This window comes from Thunnus thynnus, chromosome 13 (assembly GCF_963924715.1).
Source record: "Thunnus thynnus chromosome 13, fThuThy2.1, whole genome shotgun sequence".
In the NCBI taxonomy this organism is placed as follows: Eukaryota; Metazoa; Chordata; class Actinopteri; order Scombriformes; family Scombridae; genus Thunnus; species Thunnus thynnus.
In genome coordinates, this window is record NC_089529.1 from 6,387,367 (window position 1) to 6,414,397 (window position 27,031).

A 27,031-nucleotide genomic window follows, 5' to 3' on the forward strand; every position below is an offset into this window, starting at 1 on the left:
AATCATTCCTCCTGTTCATACTGGCTATTAAAAGATCCTCTTCAAATGTGCTTTCAATATAAGTGATGGAGCCAAAATCATTTTGTGCAAAAATGTAAAAGTTGATCTGAACCTTATATGAGGCTTCATCAGTCTGAGTTAGTCATATCAAGTGGATATCTGCCACATTAATGGTCTTTTTAGCATCAAATTCCCTCTTGGTGTTTCCTCAGACAGTGTTTCCCTGTTGAGCTGCGGTGGAAGTACAGTAACAGAAAGTCTTTTGGACTAAAAAGATGAACGTTGAAAGATATCTCTTCGACTGAAGCTTTTAAATACATTTTTGTGCAGAAGGAAAACTGCACTATGAAGGGATCCTCTGATGGTCAGTATGAACAGGAGGAATGATAACATCTTTGTTTTCAGGGTTTCAGGTCTGAAGGAAACCAAGTTTTTAAAAAACTGCAGAATATTTCTATATGACTATAAGAAGATTGTGCTGTACCAGTCACTATCTTCTCCAAGCATTCAGTTTGCAACATTTTCTCTGTTAATTGTGGTTTAAAGTATAAAGCAAAGGATAAGTTACATCTTTCTACAGTCAAAGGTTCAGTGACTGAGGAACATATCTTTTCCAGACATCTGTATTAGATGAGTTTCTTGTGGTACAAGTGTGTAAAAGCTGAGATCAATACTCTACAAAACTACAAAAAATTGAAACCACAGAAAAGACAGACTTATTAATCTTTTAACCTTCCTAAGTACATGAAGTGACTGAGCTGAGGACATTTGACAGTATATAAATTCTAGTGTTGCATCTAAGCCACAGTTTTTCAGTTGTTAAGCAGCACAGAAAGTGTTCACCCCCTTGGGTCTCCATGTTTTATTGTTTCATGTCATTGAAACGGAGGGGATTTAATGTGTTTTTATTTTTAATGTCAAAGTAAAAACAGATCTCTACATAGTGAGCTAAATTAATTACAAATATGGAATAGTTCCCCATCAGCTTTGCACATCTGGATTTTTTCCCCTTTCTTGTTTGCAAATTTGCTCCAAGCTCTGTCAGGCTGCATGAGGATTGTGAGAGAACAGCCTTTCTAAGTCCAGCCACAAATTCTTTCTTGGTTAGATTGAGAGCTGGACTCTGACTCGGCCACATCAGTACATTAACGTTTTTTTTTTCAAGTGTAGCTTTGGCTTTATGTCTGGGCTGATTGTTATGCTGGAAAACAAATCTCCAAAGTTGCAGGTTTCTTGCAGACCACATCAGGTTTTGCCAGGATTTTGCCGCATTCACTTTAACCTCCACTCTCACAAACCTGTCAGGGCCTGCTGCAGAGAAGCATCCTCACAGCACGATGCTGCCACCATCATGATTCATGTTTATGATGATGTGCAGTGTAACATTTAATCCAGTGCACAAAAGGCTATATTTTCAGATTTCAGATTTCAGAGTTTCCCACAAGCCTTTGGGCAAACTAAAGCTGAGATGTCATGAGTTTTTCTCTTGTTTTTTATAAAGAGTGAATTTCTCTTTGCCATTCTCCCATAAAACTGCAAATAGTGAAGTACCAGGCAGCTGCTGTTGCATGCACAGTCTCCAATCTGAGCCTCTGAAGCTTGGAACTACTTCAGAGTCAAGACTACAGGTCTCTTGGTGACCTCCCTCATTTATCTCCTCCTCGCACACTCACTCAGTCTTTGAGGATGGTCTGCTCTAGGCAGATTTGTGGTTGTGCCATACCCTTAACATTTAAGGATTGATTTAACTGTATTTCAAGGGACGTTCAATAGCTTGAAAATTCTTGGATCCATTCCGTGACTTGTGTTTTTCAATCACCTTGTTGCAGAGTGTTACTTTATCTTCATGATGTAGGTTTTGCCACCAGTGACTCAACAAAAGTTGGACCTTCCAGATACAGGTGTGTTTAATTATGTGACTTCTAAAACTAATTGACTGCACCAGTATGAAATGATTCAGCTGTGAATACTTATGCAAATGTATTCTTTGATCTTTTTTTTCACTTATTTGACTTTTCTGATGATCAGTGACAAAATAAACGCCCAATCATTCAGTGTTGTAAAATCTAAACAAATTATAAAAACTTTTGTTATTATGGAAACATTGTTACTAATGCATTAATGTGTAAACACTGCAGCATTTTTAATATAGTCAAGTTGGAGCTAATAATTACAAAATTACATACTGGTGAGCCAGGTAGTTTAACATATAACAATGTATCATTTTATGAACTGATCACATATAAATTCATTTAAATCTCTGAAATGTAGAGACTATAAAGTAGCACACAGAAATACAGAAATACTCAAGCGAAGTAGTACTACTAGTAGTTGTAGCTTAAGTACAGAACTTCAATGCTTTCTACCTCTGGCTCCTTGTTATTAAAAACTGAAGCCTGTCCTAGCCAATAACCTACTGTGCAATTACTGTACGATATCAATATATTCCATTATTAAAAATTCAAATAGGCCGACCTGAACTATGAAACGGTCAGAATAAAAACAATAAGTCCTAATAATAATGCCGTTATTATAATTAACATAATTATCATTATTATTTTCTTTTGCGATTGGTCTATTAATTATTACCGCCCTCATCGGTTTCTCTTAAGGACTTTACCACCATAGGGAGTTGACATAATGATAGTGTGCTCTTGCACAACAGTGCACACATATTGTATCCAGAGCTGCAGAGGGAGACGGAGTCTCAGCTGACAGATGAGGGGCCTCACTGGCTTCACCAAGCGGCTGCTCTTTGAAGAAATATTAAACTCATTGAAGACAGAGGAGGAGGGGGCGTCAGCTGAGGAGAAAGTTCACAGTTTGGCGGATAGTCAACACTGAATGAAAACGCAGTATGGAGGGCAAAGGGAAAGTTGGTTCAGCCGGACAGAGCGAGCTCCAGGGCTCCTCAGACTCAGAGTCTGAGCCTGAGGGGGAACCTGCTCGGGTGACTGGTAGCGGACCGTCCGCCGGGTCTTTCCCCTGCACGCAGGTCATCCACAGCGGACACTTCATGGTGTCGTCGCCCCACAGCGACACCGCGCCGCGCAGGAGGAAGAGCGGGGGGTCTCACAGATACGACTTCGACACGGTGAACCGGACGTGGTGCCAGACGTACCGGTACGGCCCGCTTAGCTCCGGGAGCCTGAGCATCGACCCCACTCTGACCCGCCTGTTTGAGTGCATGTCCCTGGCCTACAGGTGGGTCTCTATAAACTCGTCAGGGACAGGATGAACTCACCTCAACTCAGATTAGCTGCTTTTTCATTTGCAGATCTGCCCTCTTTAAATTGGTATGAACCTTATTTTCTGTTGTGTCCCCTTCAGTTCACTCTTTCAATTCAGCTGCAAAAACAGTTGTGCATTATTTGGAGCTTATACATGCATCTGTATAAAATCTTTGAAACCAGGGTGATTTTTCAGAGGAAAGTTTTTTGATTAAGAATTAAAAAGCACATTTAAAAATGAACCTGCAGGCTATAACTGATGATTGTTTTCCCCCCTGCCGTGATCCTTTCCTGTAGCTAACATATGTTTTTAAGAGCCACAGACCACTGCACAAAAAGAGCTCCACGTATAGGTATATGTTGTTCAAGAGTTTTCCCTCTTAAAACTGATAGTAAGGGTCTAGTGGTGTGTGGAAGAGGGATTTTGCAGTCTCTTGCACAACAGCTTAGAAAATCTTCACTGAAAACTGGACTTTGATTCTAGTTGGCAGCACAGGAAAGATTACAATGTAACTGAGGGAAGGAGAGAAGACCCTGGAAAGATGCCCCTGCCTTATTTACTGTTCTTTAAGTTAGATTGTAGCCTTTTGCTTTAACTTAACATTTATTATTTTATAAAGATTTAACATGCCAGTATGCACTTTAATTGTATTCCCTGCTATGTTAAAGTGAGTGTTTTTTAAAGATACAGTTGATAGCAGACTGTGTGCTTGAGAAGATGTAGCTTCAGGATAAAACTTTACAATAAGGGTACGTAAAACATACTAATGCATGACTTATGATTATTTAATGCATGGATTAATACAGAATGTATCATGAATTCCTGTTTCTCACCATTAACAGATGATAAAGTCACTGTGACTGCATGTGACTATTTATTTATTAAATTATTATTTATTATCAGTAGATCATCAATTAATGAATGTTAATTTACAGTTATTACAGTTATTATACAATAATTGATGTACCGCCAAACTAGAAAGACAGTAAACACAGTTACTGTGGGTATAAACATGAAGCATAATACTGCCTGATCAGGTAAACACATCTATCTAGTGTTGCTAGCTTGTAAATGTGGCATAAAGACCATTGGATCATGCAGCAAAATGTAGATGTTTGCATCTGATTACCAGTTTGATTTTAAACCTTTTATATAATTTCTACAGTTTATTCTATGAGAATACTGATCTGCTTTACAAAGGCTGATCAGATGCATGGCTATGAAACACACTTTACTATGTAACTGGAATACTAATTTGGTGGTATATCAATTAATGTACGAAGCTACTGTGAATCAACACTGATGATTTTTTAAGTGTTAACTAATTACATACTGTCATAGTGACTTGATCATTTGTTAATGGTGAGCAACAGGAGTTCATGATACATCCTGCATTCATTAAATCATCACAGCTCATGCATTAGTTATGTATATGTTTTGTACCCTTATTATAAAGTGTAGCCAACTTGAGCGCTGCCTCAACAGCTTGTTTATATGAGTTACCATCAACCTTTGGCCTGAAGAAGACATTCTTTCCTATCAGTCACCGTGTGCCAATTTTGTATTTTTTATAGTTTGATGAGAGTTGCACAATAAACCCTAAGCGAGACATGATTAGCAGTAAAACAGACCACTAAGAAGACGAACCTAAAACATATTAATACTGGAGACTGTTTTTTATTAAAGTGATGTGTGTATGTACGGTATTATGTGCAGCAGATAGGACTAACTATCATATTTGTGCAAACCGCTGCTGCTCTGCTGCACAGTATTTGTCATTAATCAGACTGGAGTTAATTGTTTCTCTTCCTAATAGGTTTTTCCTGCAGTAATATGCTGTCTCTGCTGTTTTAGAGTGTGTGACATGCAGCGATGTCACTCCATTAAAAGCATGTTGAAAATGATTCCCCAGGCTTCCTAGCAACTCCCAGAGCACCTCACATTAGGAGGCCTTTTCTCACCACTCAGCAGGCCAAGGGACACTGGAAAAAAGTGCAAACAGCCTGGCAGCATAGTGGTGAATAAGCTGATTAGGCGCTGTTAGTCAAAATCAGGACAGGTTTCCAACTGGGGCATTTTTTTCCACTGTGTCCTTTTTCTTCTAAAGACTATCTAGTCATTTCCACATGTCTGCTCCTCGCTTTCATTGTTTTTAGGGGTGTATTGGGTATTTTTATGAAATAAATAATAAAAAAAAGAAGTGATATGAACATTAATCATTGTCATAAGTGATGTATTCTTAGAATTTGACAAAACAACCACAAAACTATGATTGTTTTTGTTTGGGTTTTTTTCTTGCAGTGGTAAGATTGTCTCTCCCAAGTGGAAGTCTTTTAAGGGTCTGCGGCTGCTGTGGAGGGATAAGATCCGTCTGAACAACGCGATCTGGAGAGCCTGGTTCATTCAGTGTGAGTCCACAACTCTTTAACATCTCTCCACTAAGAAAATGACGCCTAAGTGACCAAACATAAAAGAGATATTGAAGACAGATCCACTTTGTTCTGTTGATTTTGTCGCTCTGTGTCCGCTGTGTTTAGATGTGGAGAAGAGGAAGAACCCAGTGTGCGGGTTTGTCAGCCCGCTGGAGGGCTCTGAGGCAGATGCACACCGAAAGCCTGAAGTGAGTGATTTGTGTCGTAGGGGAAGGTATTTTTAATCAAATCAGGTTAATGAAACACCAGCATGGTTCTTTTTCAACAACATAATGTTCCACCTGACAGTTAATAAAACATCCTTTATGTTGATTGTTGTACTGCAAACTGATGAGGTTGAACATGTGTATGATTTACTCACTACTTTTAAGTCTCACGCTCGGTATTTCTGCTTCATGTCAACAGGCTATCGTATTAGAGGGCAGCTACTGGAAGCGAAGGATCGAGGTGGTGATCAAGGAGTATCACAAGTGGAGGATCTATTATAAGAAGAGGGTGAGCACTCACACACATTGCATCTCCTGTATATATATTTTTTTATTTCTAATTCGAACTCCACACTTCTTCTTCTCTTCTTTCCCTTTGCAGCTTCAGAAAAAGAAGGATGATATTTTATCAATGCTACAAGAGGTATGACCAAAAGATTCAAGTCCTGTGTTAGTCGTACTCTATCGTCTGTCTTTCTATAGGTTTTGGAAACACATAAACATTGATTTTGACCCTTGAAGGCTGAAGTTGGCCGACTGACCCAGGCTTCAGTGTGTGTGTGTGTGTGTGTGTGTGTGTGTGTGTGTGTTGGTGACCTGCTAGCACTGTTTACTTTTGAATGCAGTTGCAGCTGACCATATGATCATCAAAGTTGTCCAAGCGGCTATTTTTAGCATGTGGATGTAGCCTCCCTTGGTTAACCAGAGAGGAATAGAGAGAGTGAAAAAAAAGAGAAAGAAACAGAAACGTGCAAAACAACTTGCGTCATGGCCCTGACATTTGTAGGCAATTGACACATATTGTTTGCCAGCAGCAACAATACCTCTAAGAGCTCCTCAGGCTTTATCTTTATTCAAGGGAAATAGCTGCAGAATTTAATGTCATTTAATCAAATCTGACCTACTTCCAGCAGCGCTTTGTGAAAGTTGAGCAGCAGAGGGGCAGCGAGTACGACAGTGACGTCATAGTAGCAGAAATCAACAAAGGTGGTGGGAGAAAGGAGAGGGAGGGACCCTGGGGAAGCACCTCATTCATAATAGTATTCACATGAGAATGTGACATGTGCCCTCTCAAGTCACAGCCCACCGTGTGACTGTGCCATCCCACTACTCCCTCTTTCACCGTCGCCAGCATCATTTACTGTGCTGTTTAATTCAATCATTTTGACCTCAGACTTACCTGAGATCAAAATTAAGACCGCTGCAAACTAAGATAATCTGTCAGTCTGTAAATCAAACGATATGCATTGCACGGCACTTGAAAGGGTACATATCAGCAAGTACTTGACAGGTCAAAGATCTCTAAGGTTTTTATGCTCTGTGTTATCTTGCTTTTCTCCTAACGGTTTACTTCCATTGCCTGGGAAAGAACACTTCAGTTAGTGTGTTGTTAGTGTTTATGTTGCATACTTAATGACAGTTTACAGCTCTCAAAGCCCTATCTATCATCAATCTAAAATTTAATTGGCTCTATAATTTTAGCCACAGCCCCATTCTCATAAAATCTTCAACATTGTGATTTGCGTGGGTAAAGTAGCTTTATCAACTTTCACCAGGCATCATATTTTAGAAGCATTCTGTGAGCAAATTTATTACAGATTCAAATGATATTCTATACTGTCAGTTTGAGAGTGAGACAAAGTTCTACCAGACTACAGAATCATGTCATAAACAAAAGCAGTAGCAGGGAAACTCACTGCTTCATGAGGGGGGAGTTGACTGTGCAACTAATGAGAAGTCTGTACATGGATAATTATGGAATATTACCATTGATTTTTAGAGGTGTGGCTTTATGGATTCCAATGTCAGTCCGTTGGTCCACCACTTTGGTCCAAACTGAAATATCTCAAAAACTATCGGATGTATCGCCATGAAATTTTGTACAGGCATTCATGCTCCCCAGAGGAGAAATCCTACTGACTTTGGTGATCTCCTGACTGTGAAATATCTTGACAACTATTTGAGGGATTGCTGTGAAATTTGCTACACATAATCAATGTCACAAGAGAATGAATTCCAAAGAATTTGATGGTTCCCTGACTTTTCATCTAGTGCTGTTATCAGATTTTAATATGTCTGATACTTTGTTTTATGACCAAATACCTGCAAAATTAAGGACATTCCCATCAGCCTCAACTGCACTTTGTCTTTATTAGCAAACGTCAGCATGCTAATAGGCTAAATTATGGTGGTGAAGATGTTAAACTTAACCTGCTAAGTATCAGCATGTTAGCATTGTCAATGTGAGCATGTTAGCATTCTGAGCATTTACCTTAAAGCACTGCTGTGCCTAAGTACAGCCTCACACAGCCACTAGCATGGCTGACTCTTTTTACATGTGTGTGTACAGTCAACGTGCAAAGTAATGGTGTGGCTCAAGAGTAAGAGTCTGTTGGCGTTGAAATCTCATCTCTGCCAATGTTATTTAATTTCATCTAATCTTTCATCTCTGTTCATCGTATCTCTCCTGACTAATCTCTGCATATTTTATTTCTTTTCTTTTCATCTCATCTCACTTTATCACTGCTTATTTCACATTAAACTAAAGTAATGTAATGTACCACCTTGTTGCAGGAAACCGCTCAAAAAATTGTAAATAATGCCCATCGGAAGTGACAAATTGCAAGGTGCTCATATGCATGTATGTTTCTTTCTTCACCAAGGCAACAGCAGGTTGTGTTGATTGGGGCCTCAGGTCCGCACGTGAATGTGACTGCCAGAATTAGGTCAGGGACAAAAGGCTGCTGCTTTACTGATGGTGAGACATCAAAATAAAGAAATGAACAAAGCTGCCATAATGATAACTTGTAAGGGGCTAGTGTTTTTGAACAATATGTCAAAACTGCTTTTTCATCATGCACTGCACACACACACACAAACACGCACATATGCACACACCAATCTTACCTCATTTGTACTTGTACACACTTATATTCTCTCTCAAAGAAAACAAATCGAGAGGTAAATAAATAAATTATAAGAGGGGATGTCGTGTGCTTAGACGTAATCAAAACAGTTCCTGGTCCAATCTGGGCTTCCCTATAAATGTGGCCTCAGACTTAGAGGTGGAGGGTAAAGACAAGAAGATCAGGCTGAAGCAAAGCATCTCAGACACAAGGAAGAGACCAGGACTGGAGCTTCATTTCCTGTGAGTTCTTTATTGGGATTTGAGAAGAGAACAGGCACTGGGAACAATTTGACATGACATGTCTCTGGCTGGCTAGATGCAATATTTATTTTGTGTGTGGATGTAAAATGTTTTCATGCAGCTTTGATATTTGTTTTTTAGTGAGTTGACATTGTCATATTTAAAAGCATAACTAGATCCATTCATTTTTCAGTTGTTGAAAAAACGGTATCTTATATTATTTAGCTCTTTGGTGTTTTACATGCATTTCTTAGCGCAACAAATATAACAGTTTTTTTAGGAGCCACTACCTTTTCACCTCCATAGCACACCTAAAGCTGGACGTATACAGATGGGGAGAACCAAATGCCATCCATGCCTCACTTTGGGCCTTTTCAGTTCTTTTTGCAGAGGGCCCTCTAATGGATAGATCAGGGATTGACTTGATGTGTCACTTCATAGAAGTTGGTCCTTTAGGTGATTTAATACCTGGCTGATGTGCTCCAGGGTCAAATCTGCCAGGCCAAGCTGGAGAAATGGACCAATCAGATGTATCAGGAGCCTGAGGCTGCGCCGGTGGAAGCCCACATGTTTGACCTGGACTGCCTTCTGTCTGACATCTCCGACACCCTGTTCACCATGACACAAAAGCCATGCCCCTGGGCCAGTGACAGCCACAACAGTGAGTAATCTGTCCTCTGAATGCTTAGAATGACTTTGAGACTTATTTGAGTGTGACTTTGTACTGGTCTCAAACTAGTCACAAATCCAACATCGAATTATTAAAAATGCTTAATAATAAGGATGATAACTGATGGCCTGAGGACGACATGACAACATTGTATGTCTTCCTTTCTATTGTATGTTTATCATTTGGATTCATCTTTTGGCTGAAAAATTCCCTGGGCTACTTAATTTTCATTTTCATCAAATAATTGTCAAAACTCCTATTGTCAGCGACCATCTCTGTCATGAACAGCAGCCAAGAGGATAGGTCGTATAAGAATATCTGTCGTAACAAAGTGAATTGTAAGAATCCAGGAAATCTGTCATATGTAACATTTTAAAACCCCTGAAAACCAATTTTCTGAATCAGTGTCTCTGTGAATGATGGGGTCCTACATGAACACAGAATATTTGTTTTTTCTGGTTTGAAGTGAGTGGGGATTCAGTTGGAAAAACGTGATGTTACGTACTTCCATAATCCAAGCATGATTGAGCAACATTTTATATCAAATTCGATGAAAGTTGGATTGTTGCTTATTGGCCACTGTCAATCAAATCTGACCAAACTGCACCCATATAGTTCTGATGAAGCAGATAAGTTGAGGTTTTGACTGTCAAACTAAATAAATAATACCTAATAATGTTTTGTTCTGAGCCATAAATTTTGTTGTTGCTTATTTAGTCATCAATATTTGAAGGGATAGTTCGATATTTTGGGAAATGCACTTATTGTCTCTCTTGCAGAGAGTTAGAATAGATAATTGAAACCACTCTCATTTATGTCTATTCAATAAAAGGCTGGCAGCCGGTTAGTTTAGCTTAACTTAAATTTGGAAAAGGCTAGCCTCGTTCTGTTTGATAGTAAGACTCAACACGTTGTATCTCGTTGGTTTAATCAGTACAAAAACTGTATAAAAACATCAATTCAGGGATTTACAGGGGTAACGTTTCTTTGCCGGTCGCAGTTACTTCCTGGAGTCTTACGGTCACTTATGCTAAGCTATGCTAACCAGCTGCTGCTGATTGTAGCCTCATATTGAAGGGACAGATATGAGAGTGATATCTATCTTCTCACCTACCCCTCAGCAAAAAATCTAATAAGTGTATTACCTAAAATGTCTAAATGTTCCTTTAATATCATTTGAAACATTTGAAAGTTTTTAGGGGCTTTAATGTTTTGACCCACTGCCACAGTTTTGCCACATAAAGCAGTAGATGGTCACATGGGTTGAGAAGCAAAAACAACCCGCCCAACAAATAAGGAAACTTCCTATGAAGAAAGATGACACATTGACAGATGCACTCCCACATTTCTGTCTCTCTCATGTCTGATGTTATGTTCTTTTCATCGTCAGCGTACACTAGCAATGCTGATATGATCCAGCCAGGCCTGACTCCTCTGCAGCCCAACCTGGATGATTTCATGGATATACCAGGTACTGTCTACCCGCCTGTCTGTCTGTCTGTTTTGTGTGCTAGTGGGATCTTCATGTTGTCATAGAATGGCAGAAGATCAATATCCTCCATTGATTTTGCTTCCTTGCAGTATCAATCCAGTTTCAACTGCTCGTCTTCAACGTAGTTAATTATTCAGTGACAGTGTGGTATGTGTGTGCTTGATTCAGTGAAGAAAAATATATTTGAAAGCTGACAGAAAAAGCCTCAACTGACAGATTCATGAGAAGAGGTATCACAGGTTTAAAATCATGTCAGATTTTCAGTTTGGGAGTTTAGTGTCTCCATTCTCAATAGAACATAATTGTAGACACCTTCTCTGATATATATTTTCCCATTGAGACACACTGCAAAAAGCCAAAATAAAAATAATCTAGTCTGGCATTAAGCTTTTAGATCATGAAACTGATTTTGAGATTAAATGACTTAATGCAGAGATTCTTTTATGTTGTATTTTTTATGTGTTTATTATTTTTCTTAATGCCGGAGTCAAAAATTCTGCTCTTGAGTGACACTCCTTTGTGCTGTGTCTGCATATATAATTTGGCCCCGAAAGGCTAAACAGTGGTCAAAGACAGGGTTGAGCCAGAGAATGGGGAAGTGGAAGAGGATGTAAACGTTTGACTGATACTGTATTTAACCACTATCCCTGGCTCTGGCACCACCTATGAGGCCAGGGGAAATAAAGGGATGGGCTGGGAGATGGTGGAATTTCCTTCTTAAAAAACATGCTTGACCTTTGTTCCAAGTTCTGAAGAAGAGACTTCTGATGATAACCTGAGAGGATTTTAATATTTGCTTTATTCTGAAGGTTGACTTTGTTTGTCTGAAGTATCGGCTTTAACACTAGATATAGACAGACTCCTGCAAATCATTAACATGTTAACAATGGATCAAATGACTATATGAAAGGGGTCAGGTGTAGTTACGAGCCTATAGAATATTATTATCAGTCTCTTCAGTTCCCCTCAGCTTCACGGAGCTTGTGACTTTCAGCTCAGTACTTTGTTTTTTCAGCTCACAACTTTACAGTTTCGGTTCACTCTTACCACTCTCATAGTGTTGTTGTCATAGTGAATATTGGACTTACATTCATCCAGTGGCCAGAAACACAATTTCAAATGAATGCTTTTGTTGGGCATACTCCAGACACTAGTTGTAGTAGACAGTAGAAAAATCCATGTCCTTGTGGCTAAAGGTGCAAGGCTAGAGAGTGATTTGTACTGAGTACACTGGGGAATGCATAAAGACCAGCATGAAATATTTAAAGTCAAGAATGTCATGGCATTTTTATTCATAGCCAGATACTTTGGGAGGTTTTTTTGAGGAATTTGGAAGATACTGTAAAATTGCATGATTGAACCCAGCGTGATGGAGTAACAATGATGCTGAGGTTGCACTGGAGCCAGTTTCTCAGTGTACATTTGTTCTCAATTTTGATGGACGGCCACACGAAGCAGTAGGCCTTTCAATGTGTAACTTAGCAAACATTTCAAGTCACTTACCTTTCATTAAAGAAAGCTTCACATTTTACTTCCACCCCAAACATGCTGCTTTAGCTGAATTCCTAAGTAAACTGCCAAAACTGTTAGAGAAACAGTTAATCCAGGTTGAAAGAAAAAGAAAATAAATCGATGCTGACCGAATCTGAATATGTTTTGGTGCAACAGCGTTCGGTCTCTGAGCACTGACTGAGTTGTTTTTTTAGTTAATACATGTTGATACATCCCTTAGTGTGTGAAAGGGAATGTTTTGGCTGCTTGCCTTTTCAGAGCAAACAGCTAGCCTGGAGCAAAACACAGACAGCAGGGAGGAAGCAGGCTGGAGTTTAGTCCCTTGCTCAGGGGCACAATGGCTGAGACTGTTTTGGCCTCTGTGTTACTTTCAGTGAAGCAATCTAGCAGCCCTCTGGCTACAAGTCAGCCTTTGTAACCCACAGACAACCTGCTGCCCAATGCTGTAATATGTGTGTGTGTGTGTGTGTGTAACTGTTTGTTCTCACAGCACTGGCAGGGTCCTGAGGGATCAGCTGTCTGCCTCTCTTTTGGTCACAAGGTCCAGGGAGTTAGTGAGTGTCTGTCAGAGCAGTTTAATTTATGCACAGTCTTCCACTGTGATCTTCCTAAATGGAAACACAGATCACCTGTCTGAGGCAGCATGTTGTGCCAGTAATTTCCTCCACTGAGATGACAACAAAGACATACTGGTATGTATTTTCAGGCTGTGCCAGATTTTAGCCTTGTGTTTTTAGTCTTGTGCTTGTGTCATGCTGAGTTCGGTGTAGTGGTTGATGATAGACTCTCAGTTCTTTAATGCTGGAATCAACGTATCGGAGTTTGAAGCAAGTGAGTGAATGTTTGCCTGTTTAACTAGCTGAAGATTGTTTTGCGCTCATTAATATCAGATGTGGAGAAACAGTTTGTAATCACAGATGGCAGCTTGCCACTGTCAGTTGCCAGTATGGCTCCAGAAATATGTGACCTGGCAGATACGAAGCAAATAGCTTTGATACTCTGCTTTTTTTGTGTTTTGTTGTTTGAGTTTCTGAAATGAAGCCATGACCAGACTGACAGTTTTTGTATTTCAGGTTACTTTCAGTCACATCTGTTAAAGAATGACAGCATTTTGGGTGGTGTTACATTATTTGAAGTAGCAAAAATGACATACTATTAACATACATACTGTACTAATCTGAAAACTAATCGACTTTCATTTGTCACAAGTGTTCTTCAAAAAAGCTGAACTTTTGGATTAAGTCTAATACAGACAACCATCAATAGCCTTAGGAACTAATACTGAAGCATCTTCAGCGTATTTGTATTTCTTTCATTTAGAATCAAAATTCTGAATAGATATAGCTTTCTTGGAATTATAATTTGTGTTTAATGTGTGTTTAATTACCCCCCAAAATGACCTTGTTAGAAACTCTTAAGATTGCATGTTGATATTATTGTTCATTTCAAAAGTTTAACTGCTGGACACAAGATGTTTCCTACTCTACTGTAAAGTCCATTCTCAGTGTTTGTGCACTGGAGGTTTCAAGTTTCCATATCACACTTATGTAAGTTGCATACTGGACCACGATTAGCCACAAATAATGCTCGTAGGTACACGTCCTAAACTTGTTTGAAGGTGAGCACAGAGAAACTTTCCTGCTCCAGCAGATGTATGTTAGAACAGTCTTCTAGTGTCATACATCATTCTGCACAATGAAGCTCAAACATTCAAGAGAAGTAACAACAAGCAATTTATTTTTGAGTATAGGAGGGACTTTAAACAACTATAATAAAGACATTAACATCCAATATTTGCAGTCAAAGTATGGACTAAAACTCCAGTCTGGTGAGGTACTTCTGGAGGTGATCGTACAGTAGATTACATGATTTCAGCAGAGCTCTCTTGTGCTTTTGTAAACAAGCAACGTAGACATGATCTGGGTTAAGTAGAATATGATTTCTCCGCCTGTACATGTTGTTTGTATTGTGTTTGATGTCATAACTTTGTCAACTTCTTGGCCAGATGTCACTGGTTAAATAAAGGAAAGGAAGAAGTAGATTTTGCAGTTTTGAATATGGAATCTCTTTCATCTCTTTTCCAAAACAATCTATCTTTCAACTGTATCAGTGTTCAAAGTGTCTATATGACTGACAGTGTTTGTGTGTGTGTGTGTGATTTTCACAGATATCTTTATGAACTACCGGGGCCAGCCCACTGAGCAGACTGGTTTTGCTGACTGTGGCTATTTTGAGAGCTCATCCAGCGTAGCGTTTGCTCCAGTTACCTCCCCTGTCGTAACAACTCCTCAGCTACTTATTGACACCCAGCTGACTCAGGTACTGCTGATGTTAAGAGCTCCACCTGCTTGTAAGACGTATTACTACAGAAGTACTGTATTCTGGGTATTTTCAGTAGGAACTCATAGTACTTTACAGTCAATAAAATAGACTGAACTTTCTTTTGCAGCCCAATTTGTCATCTGACAATTTGTCTCAGCCCTCCTCATCCAATACCCAGCCAGACCGGAGCAGGCCAGGCCAGGATTGCGGTGAATACCACACATCCAGCATTATATCAGGGAACATGCCATATGGACATCAGTCGTTCCCTGATCCACCTGTTTCTATAGCGTTCACCACCAGCATCGAGCAGCCAGCCTCTGCAAGTATTCCCTTTTTGTACCCACTGCCGTGCCACAAGTTTGGTTACCACACAACCACCAGCGTGACCTCTTCTGTCATCACTCACACCGCCTCCACCACGGGGGCCCAGGGCTCTGTGCATCAGGTTCATGGTTACCCTCACACAGGAGACGCGTACCCTCAGACTCCCTGCCACTCTCTCAGTTACCCGGCTGTAGTGTCTGACCCGGTCCACGCAGCGCTGCCCTCTGTCACAGCGGCCCACTGCTTCTCAGTCCCAGAGCAGGTGTCCGCCACAGGGGTCAGAGGGAAGCACAAGCAAAAGACAGGAGGAGTGAGGACAGCTGGTCCCTCTGTGGCTCCGTCTGGCGCCCCGTCCACTGCACCTACACCCACTAGCTGCCTGGCTAAACTGCTCTCCTCAGGCGCCCACCAACGTGAGTCAATTCTCTCCTTAGTTCTATCTTTGATAGTTATTAATCTAAAAGAAATTGCAAAATTTGTTTTTGTGCTTTTAGGGAAGCCATCGCTTGGATTTGATAGTTCTCTTGTAGCAGCCAAAGGTCAGAGGTCATCATCTCCCAGCACATTGGTGAGCCTGTTCTTCAGTTTCACAACAGCAGTGTCGATAACTAGCCTGTCACAGCATCTCTACAACAAATAATTGAGTAACTAAAAGTTGCATCAAGCCAGTTTCACATTTGTTCAGAGTGAAATGTAACATTTTCTTTTTTTTTGGCTGTTGAAATGCAGAGTCATTAGATTCTCTTCTCCTCTTCACTTGTACCTACATTTTTCTACCATTTCTACCAATTGTTATCCAACTCTTGCCATAAATAAGTATTTTATTGGTTTTCTGTATGAACAAGAAATTACCTTCCATTAGCTAAACTGTCAAAGATTATCATGAAAAGTTTGATACTTGTAGCTAATCGGTGGATTCTTTGTACTCTAATGGCCTCTGCTGTTCAACTAACGTAAATATAAGTTGGCTCTCGGGGTTGCTGCATTGATAAGTGTCTAGTCGAACCCTATCTGAAGTTTTCTGTGAAAAACTACTATCAAACTTAATGATTTTTCAAGTGAAAGCGTTACATAAACATAAGCTTCTTACACCAGAAAGCTTAATGCTGACTAACTTGTCTAACAGTGTCTGGGGGTTATGACACATCTAAGTAGAGGTTGTGTGTTTTTCAGCAGTCAAGCAGCAGCACTTGTGTTGGAGGAGCTTCATCCCAGCTGCAGCATGGAGCTGTCTGGCCTGCAGGGATCCCAGTGTTGACACCACTGCACAGCCAGAGTGCCACCCTGGGTCACAGCGGACCCCATGCTAACAACTCCAGAGGCTCGGCGGTGTCTGCCCTGCTCACCCACGGCTCAGCGCACCCCGGCACAACCCTCCTCATTCCTAAGACAGAGAAACTATCACCTGTCCAGCTCTATGGCACAGATAGGAACAGCTTAACCGGTACGCTCATTTTGCTCCAGTGAAACAATTCCAAAATACATGGATAAAGTCTTCTTTTAATTGTCGAATGATTGTCAAGGAATACACTGTAATATATTTAAGGAACAGTGACATGATAAGCTGATCAATGTGAATGATCCCTGGTAGACTGTTGGCTCCAGTGTTCAATGCTCACTTAAGCATACTACTCCATATTGGGTTTTTGTAAACGATAAATGACAGGCAGCTCGGTCTGACAGCATCGTGAAGGACAATGGTAAAATATGCTTGTGTAATGCAACAACATCATAAGTGAAGGTGCTTTTCAATAAAAGAATATCCAGTTGCAAAAGATTAATGTGTAACAGATGAATATGTGTGCTTTTTATACCCCAAATGATTCTAAAAGTAAGTCTGGCTACATGAACTCTGCAGTTAATGATGAATCCTTTGTAAAGTTTATGAATCTGCAGCCCAAAACATAAATAGAAAACCACAAGTTTAAATTACTAAAAGGCCACTTTTGTTAATTCGGACAATGCTCCTTGTCTTTTAACACAAAGTATAGTGCTTATGCTAAAATGTTAGCATCTTCCAACAACACGTAGATCTTTTTAGTTTCTACTTGTTGTGTGCCAGCAGCTGTTGAATATGCAGAGATTCTGAGGTGTTTTAAGAGTACATGAAAGATTTAAACTTTGTGTCAATGTAGAGGTCATTTCCCTGCATATATAATCATATATAGTTATCTCTCTTTCTTTTAGTCAATTTCCCACAACATCCAGGCCAAACATCGCCACCAAACGCTTTAGACAAAGCCTCCAACCCCGAGTCCCCGCACTCAGGGTTTTCAGGACATGGAAAGATAGAATCGAGTAAGGTAGGACATACTGTCTCATTTAATTTACATATATTGATTGTTGACTTAGTGGGTGAATCTCAGTGTGATGTGCGTATTTCTAAGTTGAGCTCTCTGCAGCAAACAGAGACCAGGAGGATAACTCATATCTCAGCTGAGCAGAAGAGGCGTTTCAACATCAAACTGGGATTTGACACTTTACATAACCTTGTGACAACACTCAGCTCTCAGCCAAGCATAAAGGTACTGTAGTGTGAAAGGATGTGCAGCTGCATTAAAAACTGATGTACTGAAAGGTGAAGGCGGAAGACATCACCAAAAAGCAATTCAGTAGATGCACAGTGTATCTGAAACACTATGTGACATGTAAATGCAGCCGAGGAAACATCATTATGAATGTTAACCACAGTAATGCTGAAAATTTGTGAGTATTTGCGGCGTCTGGCTTACATGTAGTAATCCCTCTGTCTGCTGGCACAGATCAGCAAAGCCACCACTCTGCAGAAGACCGGAGAGTACATCAGTAAGATGCAGCAGGAGAGAGCTCAGCTGCACGAAGAGGCTCAGAGACTCAGAGAGGAGATCCAGCTCCTGAACTCTGCCATCAAGTGAGACCTTTAGCTAGGCATGACCTCTGCATGCTGTGTGTGTGTGTGTGTGTGTGTGTGTGTGTGTGTGCATGGATGCGAGTGTATGCATGTCCACAAAGATTGGATGGATATGTTGGTTTCACATTCTATCAGGGTGATATTAAGATTTTATTTAATATCAGAATGTGTAATCCTATAACATTATTGAAATCACAATGGACAGTTTTTTAAAAAGTAGCAGAGGTCTGGTAACCATCCACACACAGTTACAGTATGTTACGGTACTATACTGTTTATCTACTAATCCACTGTAATAATATGCACGCTGATCGGGATCTGTTACAGTTGTCGACTCGTTATGTTTCTTTTCGCAGCGCGTGCCAGCAGCAGCTACCAGCCACCGGTGTGCCCATCACACGACAGCGTTTCGACCACATGAGGCAGAAGTTCAGAGAATACGTCCAGGCACAGACTCTACAAAACTGGAAGTTCTGGATCGTATCCTTGTTTTGATTGTAGATTAAGTTAAAACATCACATCATTAAACAAAACCAAAAAAATCCTGTCGCTACATCCTGCTGGTAAACTCAGAGTAGGTCTTGGTATTGTTATATTACAGAACTCTGCATAAATATTTAACAAGAATTATAATCAAACTGGACTTTGTGTAGATTTAAGTACAAGACGCCAGTTTCAGTTTATACTAAGCACATTATTCATCGTTTCAGTGTAATCAAGCAGATAAAATAAATGCTTGTGTGTTGCAAATGCCAGTTGCATTAAAAAAATATTATGCAAATTTTATCCATAATTCTTTCCTTAATGGTCACCTAATCCGTCACTGCTGCCTTTAGCTTGCAGGCAAGATAGGAAGATTAGATCTTGATTTTATCATCTTTGTGTGTTGTATTAAAACACTTCGGGCCTTTTCTTTACTTGAATATTAAAGTGTTTTCTACGGTCCTTCGAGAGATTGTGCATTTATCTAACTGATGATATTCTAAATTAAAAACAAACTGTTTTCCAAGAGGATATTTTCTCTCTGCATAGTCAAGATAGCAGCATTTCCTATGTTCTCCAGTGCTATTCACCAACCAAAAAACTGACACATTCAGTTTTTTGCTGACTGCTGCTTCCAAAACCACTCATATGCAGCGTTATGACTGAAACTATTGTGAACAAATCCCATGAAAAGACCAAAACCAACAATAAACAGATCCTACAACAGGTATTGTGTAGCTAAAGCCTGATTCCTCTTTGCCAAAAACACATCAGTGATTCCACATACACCATCCTGCTGCTGTAAATATTCACTGGTGCACCTAATGTGTATTAATCTGCAGCCAAAAATAATTCCCAACAAATGCACTATTTACTCCTGTTTGTTTGCTAAAAACTACAGTGCTCAGCTGTTTTAGGAAAACTTACACCTTTTAAAAAATGAAGCAATCTTATTATTATGACCAATTTTAAAGATTTACATCTTAAGTAGGAAAAAACGAGCATTGGGCTGCGTTCCACAGATGGGGTAGGGTAGTCAGAAAGTATTGAGAGACATACTAATGCATTAAAGAGAGTAAAAGATATAGAATAACCTTCTCCTTTAAGTCCTTTAAACACTTTCTTGAAGAAAATTCACAAACTCACGTGTCACATTTGAATGTGCCAGATTTCCTTCCTCAACTCAGTGTCAGTTCAGTATCATCATCGAGCCACTCTTCGAGTCCTATAATGGAATGGTGTCCACTGCCAGCGTGGAGGACCTTTGTAGATCCACTCTGTCCTGGCTGGACCAACACTGCTCCCTGCCTTCCCTAAGACCCAGTGAGTCCAGCGCAACTGACCTAAAGCACAAAATGTATATCTCATATGTCCTTTTACATTAGCTGTAATCTGTCATTTGTGTCTCCCCTCAGTGGTTCTGAGTTCACTCCGTCTCCTGAGCACCACTACGGCCATCCTGACAGACCCCAGCCTACTGCCAGAGCAGGCCACCCTCGCTGTCACCCAGGGCGACCCCGCTGCCGCCCTGGACCACTCCTTACAGCCCGCCACTCGGGACAATATGCACCCCATGTGACTGTGAAGAACAGACTCAGTGGAAACCCACCACAAGGCTTAGCCAGGGGAGGGCCTGTGGAATGATTAAAAAAGACTCAACATTCAGCTCCAAGACTTTTAATAATGCATAATCACATTTCAATAAAACTCACCGGCTGCAAAAAGAATGTACACCCCAAAAAAAAAAAAAAAAAATCATAGGAACTGCATGTGATCTATGCTTAAATTCTTACCAAGGTTTAACATACATGTAACATACACTTGTAATAATTTCTGAGCCTCACAATCATTTTCTTGGTAAAGCAGCGAGTGGAAGGAGGCGTCCGTCACTGTGTCTGTGATGAATTGCTTAATTTTCTGTTGAAATAATTCAGTAACATCAGTTGACAACTCCATTTATTCTCATTTCCTTTGACATCTCAGGTTATGTTTTTTGTGTATAATACATTATTGCCTTCAATAACTGACACTTACCCAACGCAGTATGTCCTAATACAACTCACTCTTGTCTTATGCTGTATTACACACCAAAAAGTAAGAAAAAACTAACAGCTTTAGAGGTCAGGGGTTATTTCAGGATATAATGCAGCCATTCTCAAAGTGGAGTCTGCGGACCACCAGGGCTCCTTGAAGGGGGTCCAGAGGGTGCCCAGTAAAATGAAAGATAGTTAAATTATGCATTTATCTGCTCATTATATGATAATGTGTAAAATTTTTTATTTGTGCAATTTTACACTAAATCATAAGAAACATCTTGCGGCATACCTTACAACAAGAGCAAAAGTTAACTAAACCTGGAGTTATGTCAAAAGCCCATGCAACTGATATAATTGACATTTACATAAAGTACATTATCCCTGAATGCAGTAATATATAGACCTTTTGCAAGGCAATGTTCCATTCAAGTGTCTCAATAAGCCATGAAAGAGTGACAATGAGCCAGCATGTACACTACCAGAACCCTGAAACTGAAGCAGCTAAAGGGAATTCAACCATCATTAATTTAAAGATCCTCTCCAGATATGTTTTAAGACATATAAAAATACTCTGCTTGGAATAATAATGTGTGTCCGATATGGTTTTTCCACAAAAAAGATGCAATTACTGCGTTAAAACCTTTAAAATAACATCCTCTCCATCTCTTGAATGATCCAGAACCTATAAATATGCTTTTTTTTCATTTAAAGAGTTTAACTGCTGGATGCAAAATATCTCCTTCAGTGGAGACTTCAAGTTCCCATGTCACACTTGGGAAAGTCGCCTATTGGACCAGGATTGGCTTGCAAACCAGTTGTGATGTCACAAATCATACTCACACTTTCAACTCAGATTCAAGGTTAGCACAGAGAAACTTTCAGTAGCTGAATTTTAAAAAACAGCTTTCTAGTGTCAAACTCTGACATACATTATTCTTCACAGTGAAGCTCAGACATCCAACTGAAAGAACAAGTAGAAAAATACATTTTTGAGTGAGTGAGTGAGTAATTATTTATTGCCTGTGCTTTTCCTACTGTGTCATGTCAAAATGTGTTTTATGAAAAAGGCGTTTTTGTATATATGACTTCCAAATGATACAGAAACTGAAGTGTGGCATACAGATGAGGTCCATACTGAAGACAAAACCCTTCATATAAGAGACATTGGGGGGATCCCTGCGCTAGGTGACGCTATCCCTGTGTACTTGACTCCATGTGGTTCCCTTCAGCGGCCGCTCCTCCGCTACGACAGGGGGCGCTGTGCTGCAAGCCGGCCGGAGAAGCGCAGTATGTGGGGGGTTTTGTTCCCGGAGCTCCGCGGTGCGCTGTCCACTTCAGCACCACAAGCCGAGCGGAGGCAGCGAGGAGGACCACAAGACGCGGCTCAACATCAGCACCAGCACCGACCCGACTCCAAAATACTGAAAAATACCCGCTAGAAACGCGCACCCCTCCGAGGCAGAAGACTGCAGAAAAGGTAAGAGTTTTAGAAGAAGCTCAAATAGGATCAAGTTGGTGGAGGCAGGGATAATAACGGGCATCACTGAAGAAGAAACAGCTCCCCTCTCCTTTCCTGGTTCATAAATACTGTATGAGCGTATTAAGGCGGTGTTTACGTTAGCTTCTTGTCTTGTTTGTGTCTCATAAATTCCTCCTGTGGTTGGCTTATAAGGGATGAAGAGGGACACTTTATTAGTGAAGCGCCGTGCGGAGACCGTGTTTGTGCTGGCAGCCTCTCCTCGCTTTGCAGATGGTGGTGTTTTATAACTCGTCGATTTCCGTCGCTGCACTGTGGCCAGCTGCCGTTTCTTTATTCCTCCCCCCCTCCTGACCTAGCTGCGGGACATTTAATATCAATGTAACTGGGATCTTGTTTCCATTTTTGTGAATTGTATCGTCTGGTTAAACCGCCTCCACTCAGTTTACACACCGTGTTTAATACACACACACTGCATCCTGACGAATCAGCAGGAATATATTTGCATTGCTGGTCTCACCTAAACATGTAGGTGATAGTTATCTGACACTGGATTCACTAAAAGAAGCAGAAATTAGAGCTGACTTTTGTGTACACAGATGGTTTGTCATAAACTGGACGGTCTTGGTGTTGAACACTTTAAGTGTTTTTGTAAATAGACAAAAGATGAGAAATCATCTGTTTTGTCAGTCAAATGTAAAGGCTGTATTATTTTAACCGGTTTTATTATTAAGTAAAATTAGATCTACTTTTTCACAGACACATTATTTAGGTAATGTTGATGATCTATTTCTAATTGGCAGGGTTCACTTGGTGTCATTTTATTAACAATGTGTGAATCCTCTGTGTGCTGGTGGACTGAAAGTGACAGATCTCACCAGCAGCCAAACTGTGAATTATTCCTAAATATGAAAATATTGCTCAAAACTGTGCACTGAGGGAATATTTACAGCTTCTGATTCATTTGAGACTTTGATCAAAGCAGCAAGAGAAAGAGAAGATCTTGTAAATTATTGGGTTTTTTTTTTTGAAAGATTAAAACATAAATTGAACTCGTCTGCTGTGATGCTTCTGCAGTGTTTCCAGGCTGTATGAGATCCTTTGACATCCCTCTAAGAAACAACTGTATTAATTAATTCTATAATATGTAACAAATATCAAAAGAAATTGAAAGCAAAATTTTATATTCTATTTGAATATATTGATGCAAGAGGAGATTGTAGATTCCACACAGTAAATCTCTGCAGGGGGAACCTTAGTTTTAGTGCCGGTGACTGGCTCTGGCCTGTCTCCTAACAAATTCTTTTATATTGTGACACAAAATATTGATACTAGAACTGGATGAATTAGTTGATTAATCCATTAGTAGATTTACAGACACTTCCTCTGCATCTATTTCAATAATCAACTCATCGTTTGAATCATTTTCCTAAGCATTTTTTGCTTTTTAGAAATTTTTTCAGCTTCTCAAATGTGAAGATTTTCTGCTTTTCTCTGTTTTATTTCACTGTAAACTTTTTTTTTTGGATTGTTGGTCAGACAAAACAAGCAATTTGAAGACATCACCGAGGTTTCAGATTAATTGTGGTTGATTTTTAACTATTTTTAATTTATAAACCAAACAATCAATTGATTATTTGAGAAAATACTCTGCAGATATTCGTTAGCTGCGGCCACAATTGATGACAAAACCCCCTCAATACATCGCACTGCTGCAAATTGCATGATGTTCCACAGCTGTGTGACAAAACGACTACTGCAGTTCATGCCGACATAGCAAACGCCTGTTTGTCTCAGTCCTTATGAAGACCTTGTGAATCAGTAATCAGCGCTCAGTTTGTGACATGCTGCTTGAGTTAAAAAGGAAAAAGTCAGCAGGAGCTTTGTGACTGACAAGGCCGGTGACAGCGCTGACCAGATACTCAGCTGCATGGGACTTGAGCACAACTGTGCAAACTAAAAAGAAAAAAAATACAGAGTGTATCTCGGAATGCAGTCTTCCATTTTGTCAGAGCGCTGCTGCTGGCGAGATAGGCCCAGGTGAGGTAAGAGGCTGATAGAGGGATTAGCTTGTATTAGGATGTGGCTGCTCATAGAGGTGTGAGAGAAATGTCAATCACTCCCGCTATATCTTCTCCCTGCCGTCTTTCTCTACAAAGCATCTGTCTAGTGCTTGCTCTACATTCACATTGTTCATAGATGAGCCGTGATACCCCCCGCCCCCCCCCCTCCAAACGCCACTGCCCCCTCTCTCTGCAGCATCTCCAGCGGCTCTCCTTGCTGTCCCTCATCACCACATGCGGCCACTGTCAGTGCATGCCTCCCTGCGCTCTCCTCTCCTCTCATCCCGCTGGCAGACACACACCGCTCCTCCTCCTGTCCTACTTCCGTCTTCTTCAGCTTCTCCTGAAGGGCGAAGCCGCTGTTGGTGGAGCCTGGAGAGAGAGGAGGGGGGGGAGAGGAGGGACAGTTTGAATGGGGGGGGTAAAAGGTAGCTTTTTTTCAGGCTGAAGTCTTTCAGGCAGGTAGCATTTACCAAGTGTCAAAGCACAATAGCCAGACGTCGTCTCTCCATGTGGTCTGATTATGTGTTTTGGAAAAAAAAACACACATACAAATTGCTGCAATGTTAGAGCACAGCAGGGGTGTCTCCGCTTATTCAAAGAAAGCGACGGCAGATAGACTCAGATCTGCAAGAAACAGGAAAATCAGCCTGAAACATTAGTGTTTGATTCTCCTTGAATCTGCTCTTCAGCCTGCTGGGCGAGGACTGTAGCTGGGCTGTATGCTTTCACTGCAGGTGGTAATTCCTTTATGTTTTATTTAAAAGGCTCGTCAGTCTCTGTTCCTGTCTCAAATCCAAATCCACTTAGGGCGTAGTCCTAACTAAAGAGTCAAGTTCTACTTCCGTATCATTTGGGCGGAGTGGATGTGAAGCGTCTTTTTGAGAAACTTTAAGATCTGTGTTTTATTTGTTTGATCCTGGTGATCAGAGGAGGGGATTGAAGAAGCAATCAGACCCCCTCCCCATGCATTACAAAGATATTCCATATATTTCATACTGAAAAGAAGCTTAAATATGTCAGATGTAATCACTTGGATTTGTGAAGCGTATTTGTTTTTGTTCCCTTAGTTGTCTTCTGCACTGCCTTTAAATTATTTGTTTTTTTGTTTTTCCCGTCGCACCATTTTGTAGCTCTCTGTTTTTCTCATTATGTAGTCACAATGTGTTCGTGATTGATGGTAACGATAATGACTAACTGTAAATGATCTCTTACAGATGCTTGAACAAAGCAAATAACTGCGTATTATTATAAACAAATTCCTGAATATTCCCCTTTACTGTAACTAAGACAAAATGAATAAATAGAAACGTACAGAAAGTCAAATTGAACTCCACTAGACAGGCCTGGCTGCTACAACATGGACGTAACACATGATACTAGATTCAAAATTGGATGGAGGAACGTTGGAGAAGCTAGAAAATCTGCATATGATTTTGAGATCACTTCATTTGTTACCATCTGTTCAGTTTTTTTAAAATTAGATCCATATTTGTGACATTTATTTGAACTTACTTTGACTTAAAAATTACACGAAAAACAAGTCTTATAGAAATAAAAGTATTATCATCACAGCCAGCAGTGGTGGCCTAAATGACAGGGAAGTGAGCTTGTGACTGGAAGGTCACCGGTTCAATCCCTTTGACCCCGGCGGGATAAATCTGGGTGAAGAAGCAGCATTTGCCCCTCCCTCATTACCACCACTGAGGTGTCCTTGAGCGAGGCCTTTAACCCTGATCAGATCAGACTGTGGTTGTACTGGGCAGCTTCCAGGTCTTTAATGTGTAATTGTGTGAATGTGATCAGGACATTCCTGAAAAAAAAAACAAAAAAAAAAACAGAACAAAACAATTCGTTTAAACAGATTTATTTGATTTATTTATTCCCGCCAGGCACTCCTGATGCTGTAACCTCCAACTATCTTGTACTTCAAGAATTATTAGCAGCTGATAGAGATCAATACACCGGCACGCTCTACGCCGGCTGCAGTCCTTGAGAGGCTGTTATGTTGCTGTGGGGTGTTGTCGCAGTCTTCGTAACCCGCAGCCCACTCACAGACACAATGCAGCACCTTCCTGTCTTAAGGTTACCTGAGATTAATTATCTCCGTAAACAAATCCGCACCCACCCCCGCTCCCGGCTTCTCAGCGGGGCCTGTGTCAAAGCGCTCAGGATGACAAAATAGCGTGCCACTCTTCACATGTTAAAGCGCATCCGTTTTTAATCCTCCTCCTTTGACTGCACACACACACACACACACACACACACACAAACAGACACGCACACACACACTCGCTGGAAGATACTTCTTGGAATTTGCTTGTGATGTTTTATCCCATTTCTCACAATCTTGCAGTGGAAGTATTATTGTGTTTGTGTGTGTGTGTGTATCAATTTTATTTACATTATATATTTTATTTCCAGTGCTTGGTGAGGCAATACTCAACTCACCACAGGAGGTTGTATTATTTTTGTTCCGTCCTGCATCCCTGTGAGACTGAGGTAGCTCACACTGCAACCACAACAAATATTGGAGGTGTAAAGTATGAATCATCTTTATAACCAAATCAGACTCATTCTCTTGTATGCTGACAAAGATGCCAAGATTAAACACGACACTGGACATCCGTTTAGAGCCTTCCTCTCCTCTCCTCTCCTCTCCTCTCACGTCCTCTCACGTCCTCTTGAGACCACACCACTTGACATTCAGAGGTGATTGAGTTCTTCTTTGGATAGTTTGGA

General features: G+C 40.4%; 2 protein-coding genes across 7 annotated transcripts in view; both read left to right on the forward strand.

Annotated features, from left to right (window-relative positions):
• Nucleotides 1–2,659: 2,659 nt before the first annotated feature.
• On the forward strand, nt 2,660–21,069 carry LOC137195266 (carbohydrate-responsive element-binding protein-like). Of its 5 annotated transcripts, none has more exons than XM_067607480.1 (17): nt 2,662–3,204; nt 5,533–5,639; nt 5,769–5,851; nt 6,069–6,158; nt 6,252–6,293; nt 9,504–9,678; nt 11,078–11,158; nt 14,859–15,010; nt 15,141–15,753; nt 15,835–15,908; nt 16,514–16,784; nt 17,528–17,643; nt 17,728–17,865; nt 18,103–18,230; nt 18,587–18,710; nt 19,907–20,036; nt 20,129–21,069. In XM_067607480.1, exons 1-17 carry the CDS (start codon nt 2,858–2,860, stop codon nt 20,290–20,292), a joined length of 2,835 nt encoding a protein of 944 aa, XP_067463581.1. In that variant the 5' UTR covers nt 2,662–2,857; the 3' UTR covers nt 20,293–21,069. The 5 variants fall into 5 exon arrangements, with proteins under 5 accessions (XP_067463585.1, XP_067463581.1, XP_067463582.1 ...); XM_067607481.1 differs by having other exon boundaries at nt 16,517–16,784; XM_067607482.1 differs by having other exon boundaries at nt 2,663–3,204; nt 17,743–17,865.
• An 816-nt stretch (nt 21,070–21,885) lies between these two features.
• The window catches only part of srrm3 (serine/arginine repetitive matrix 3), a 73,256-nt gene continuing 68,110 nt past the window's right edge, over nt 21,886–27,031 (forward strand). Inside the window, exon 1 of one of the 2 annotated variants that reach the window (XM_067607486.1) lies at nt 21,886–22,226. In XM_067607486.1, the coding sequence (XP_067463587.1) occupies nt 21,963–22,226 (264 nt within the window). In that variant the 5' untranslated portion in view covers nt 21,886–21,962. The remainder of the gene's footprint in view (nt 22,227–27,031) is intronic. The other variant, XM_067607485.1, reaches the window with a different exon arrangement.

What these genes read in the sequence shown, in the direction of transcription:
- LOC137195266 (XM_067607480.1), top strand. Translation starts at nt 2,858, where the DNA reads ATGGAGGGCAAAGGGAAAGTTGGTTCAGCCGGACAGAGCGAGCTCCAG. An exon ending in TGATTTCATGGATATACCAG is followed by an intron (nt 11,159 to 14,858) that starts GTACTGTCTACC and finishes TGATTTTCACAG; the next exon opens with ATATCTTTATGAACTACCGG. An exon ending in GAAAGATAGAATCGAGTAAG is followed by an intron (nt 17,644 to 17,727) that starts GTAGGACATACT and finishes CGTATTTCTAAG; the next exon opens with TTGAGCTCTCTGCAGCAAAC.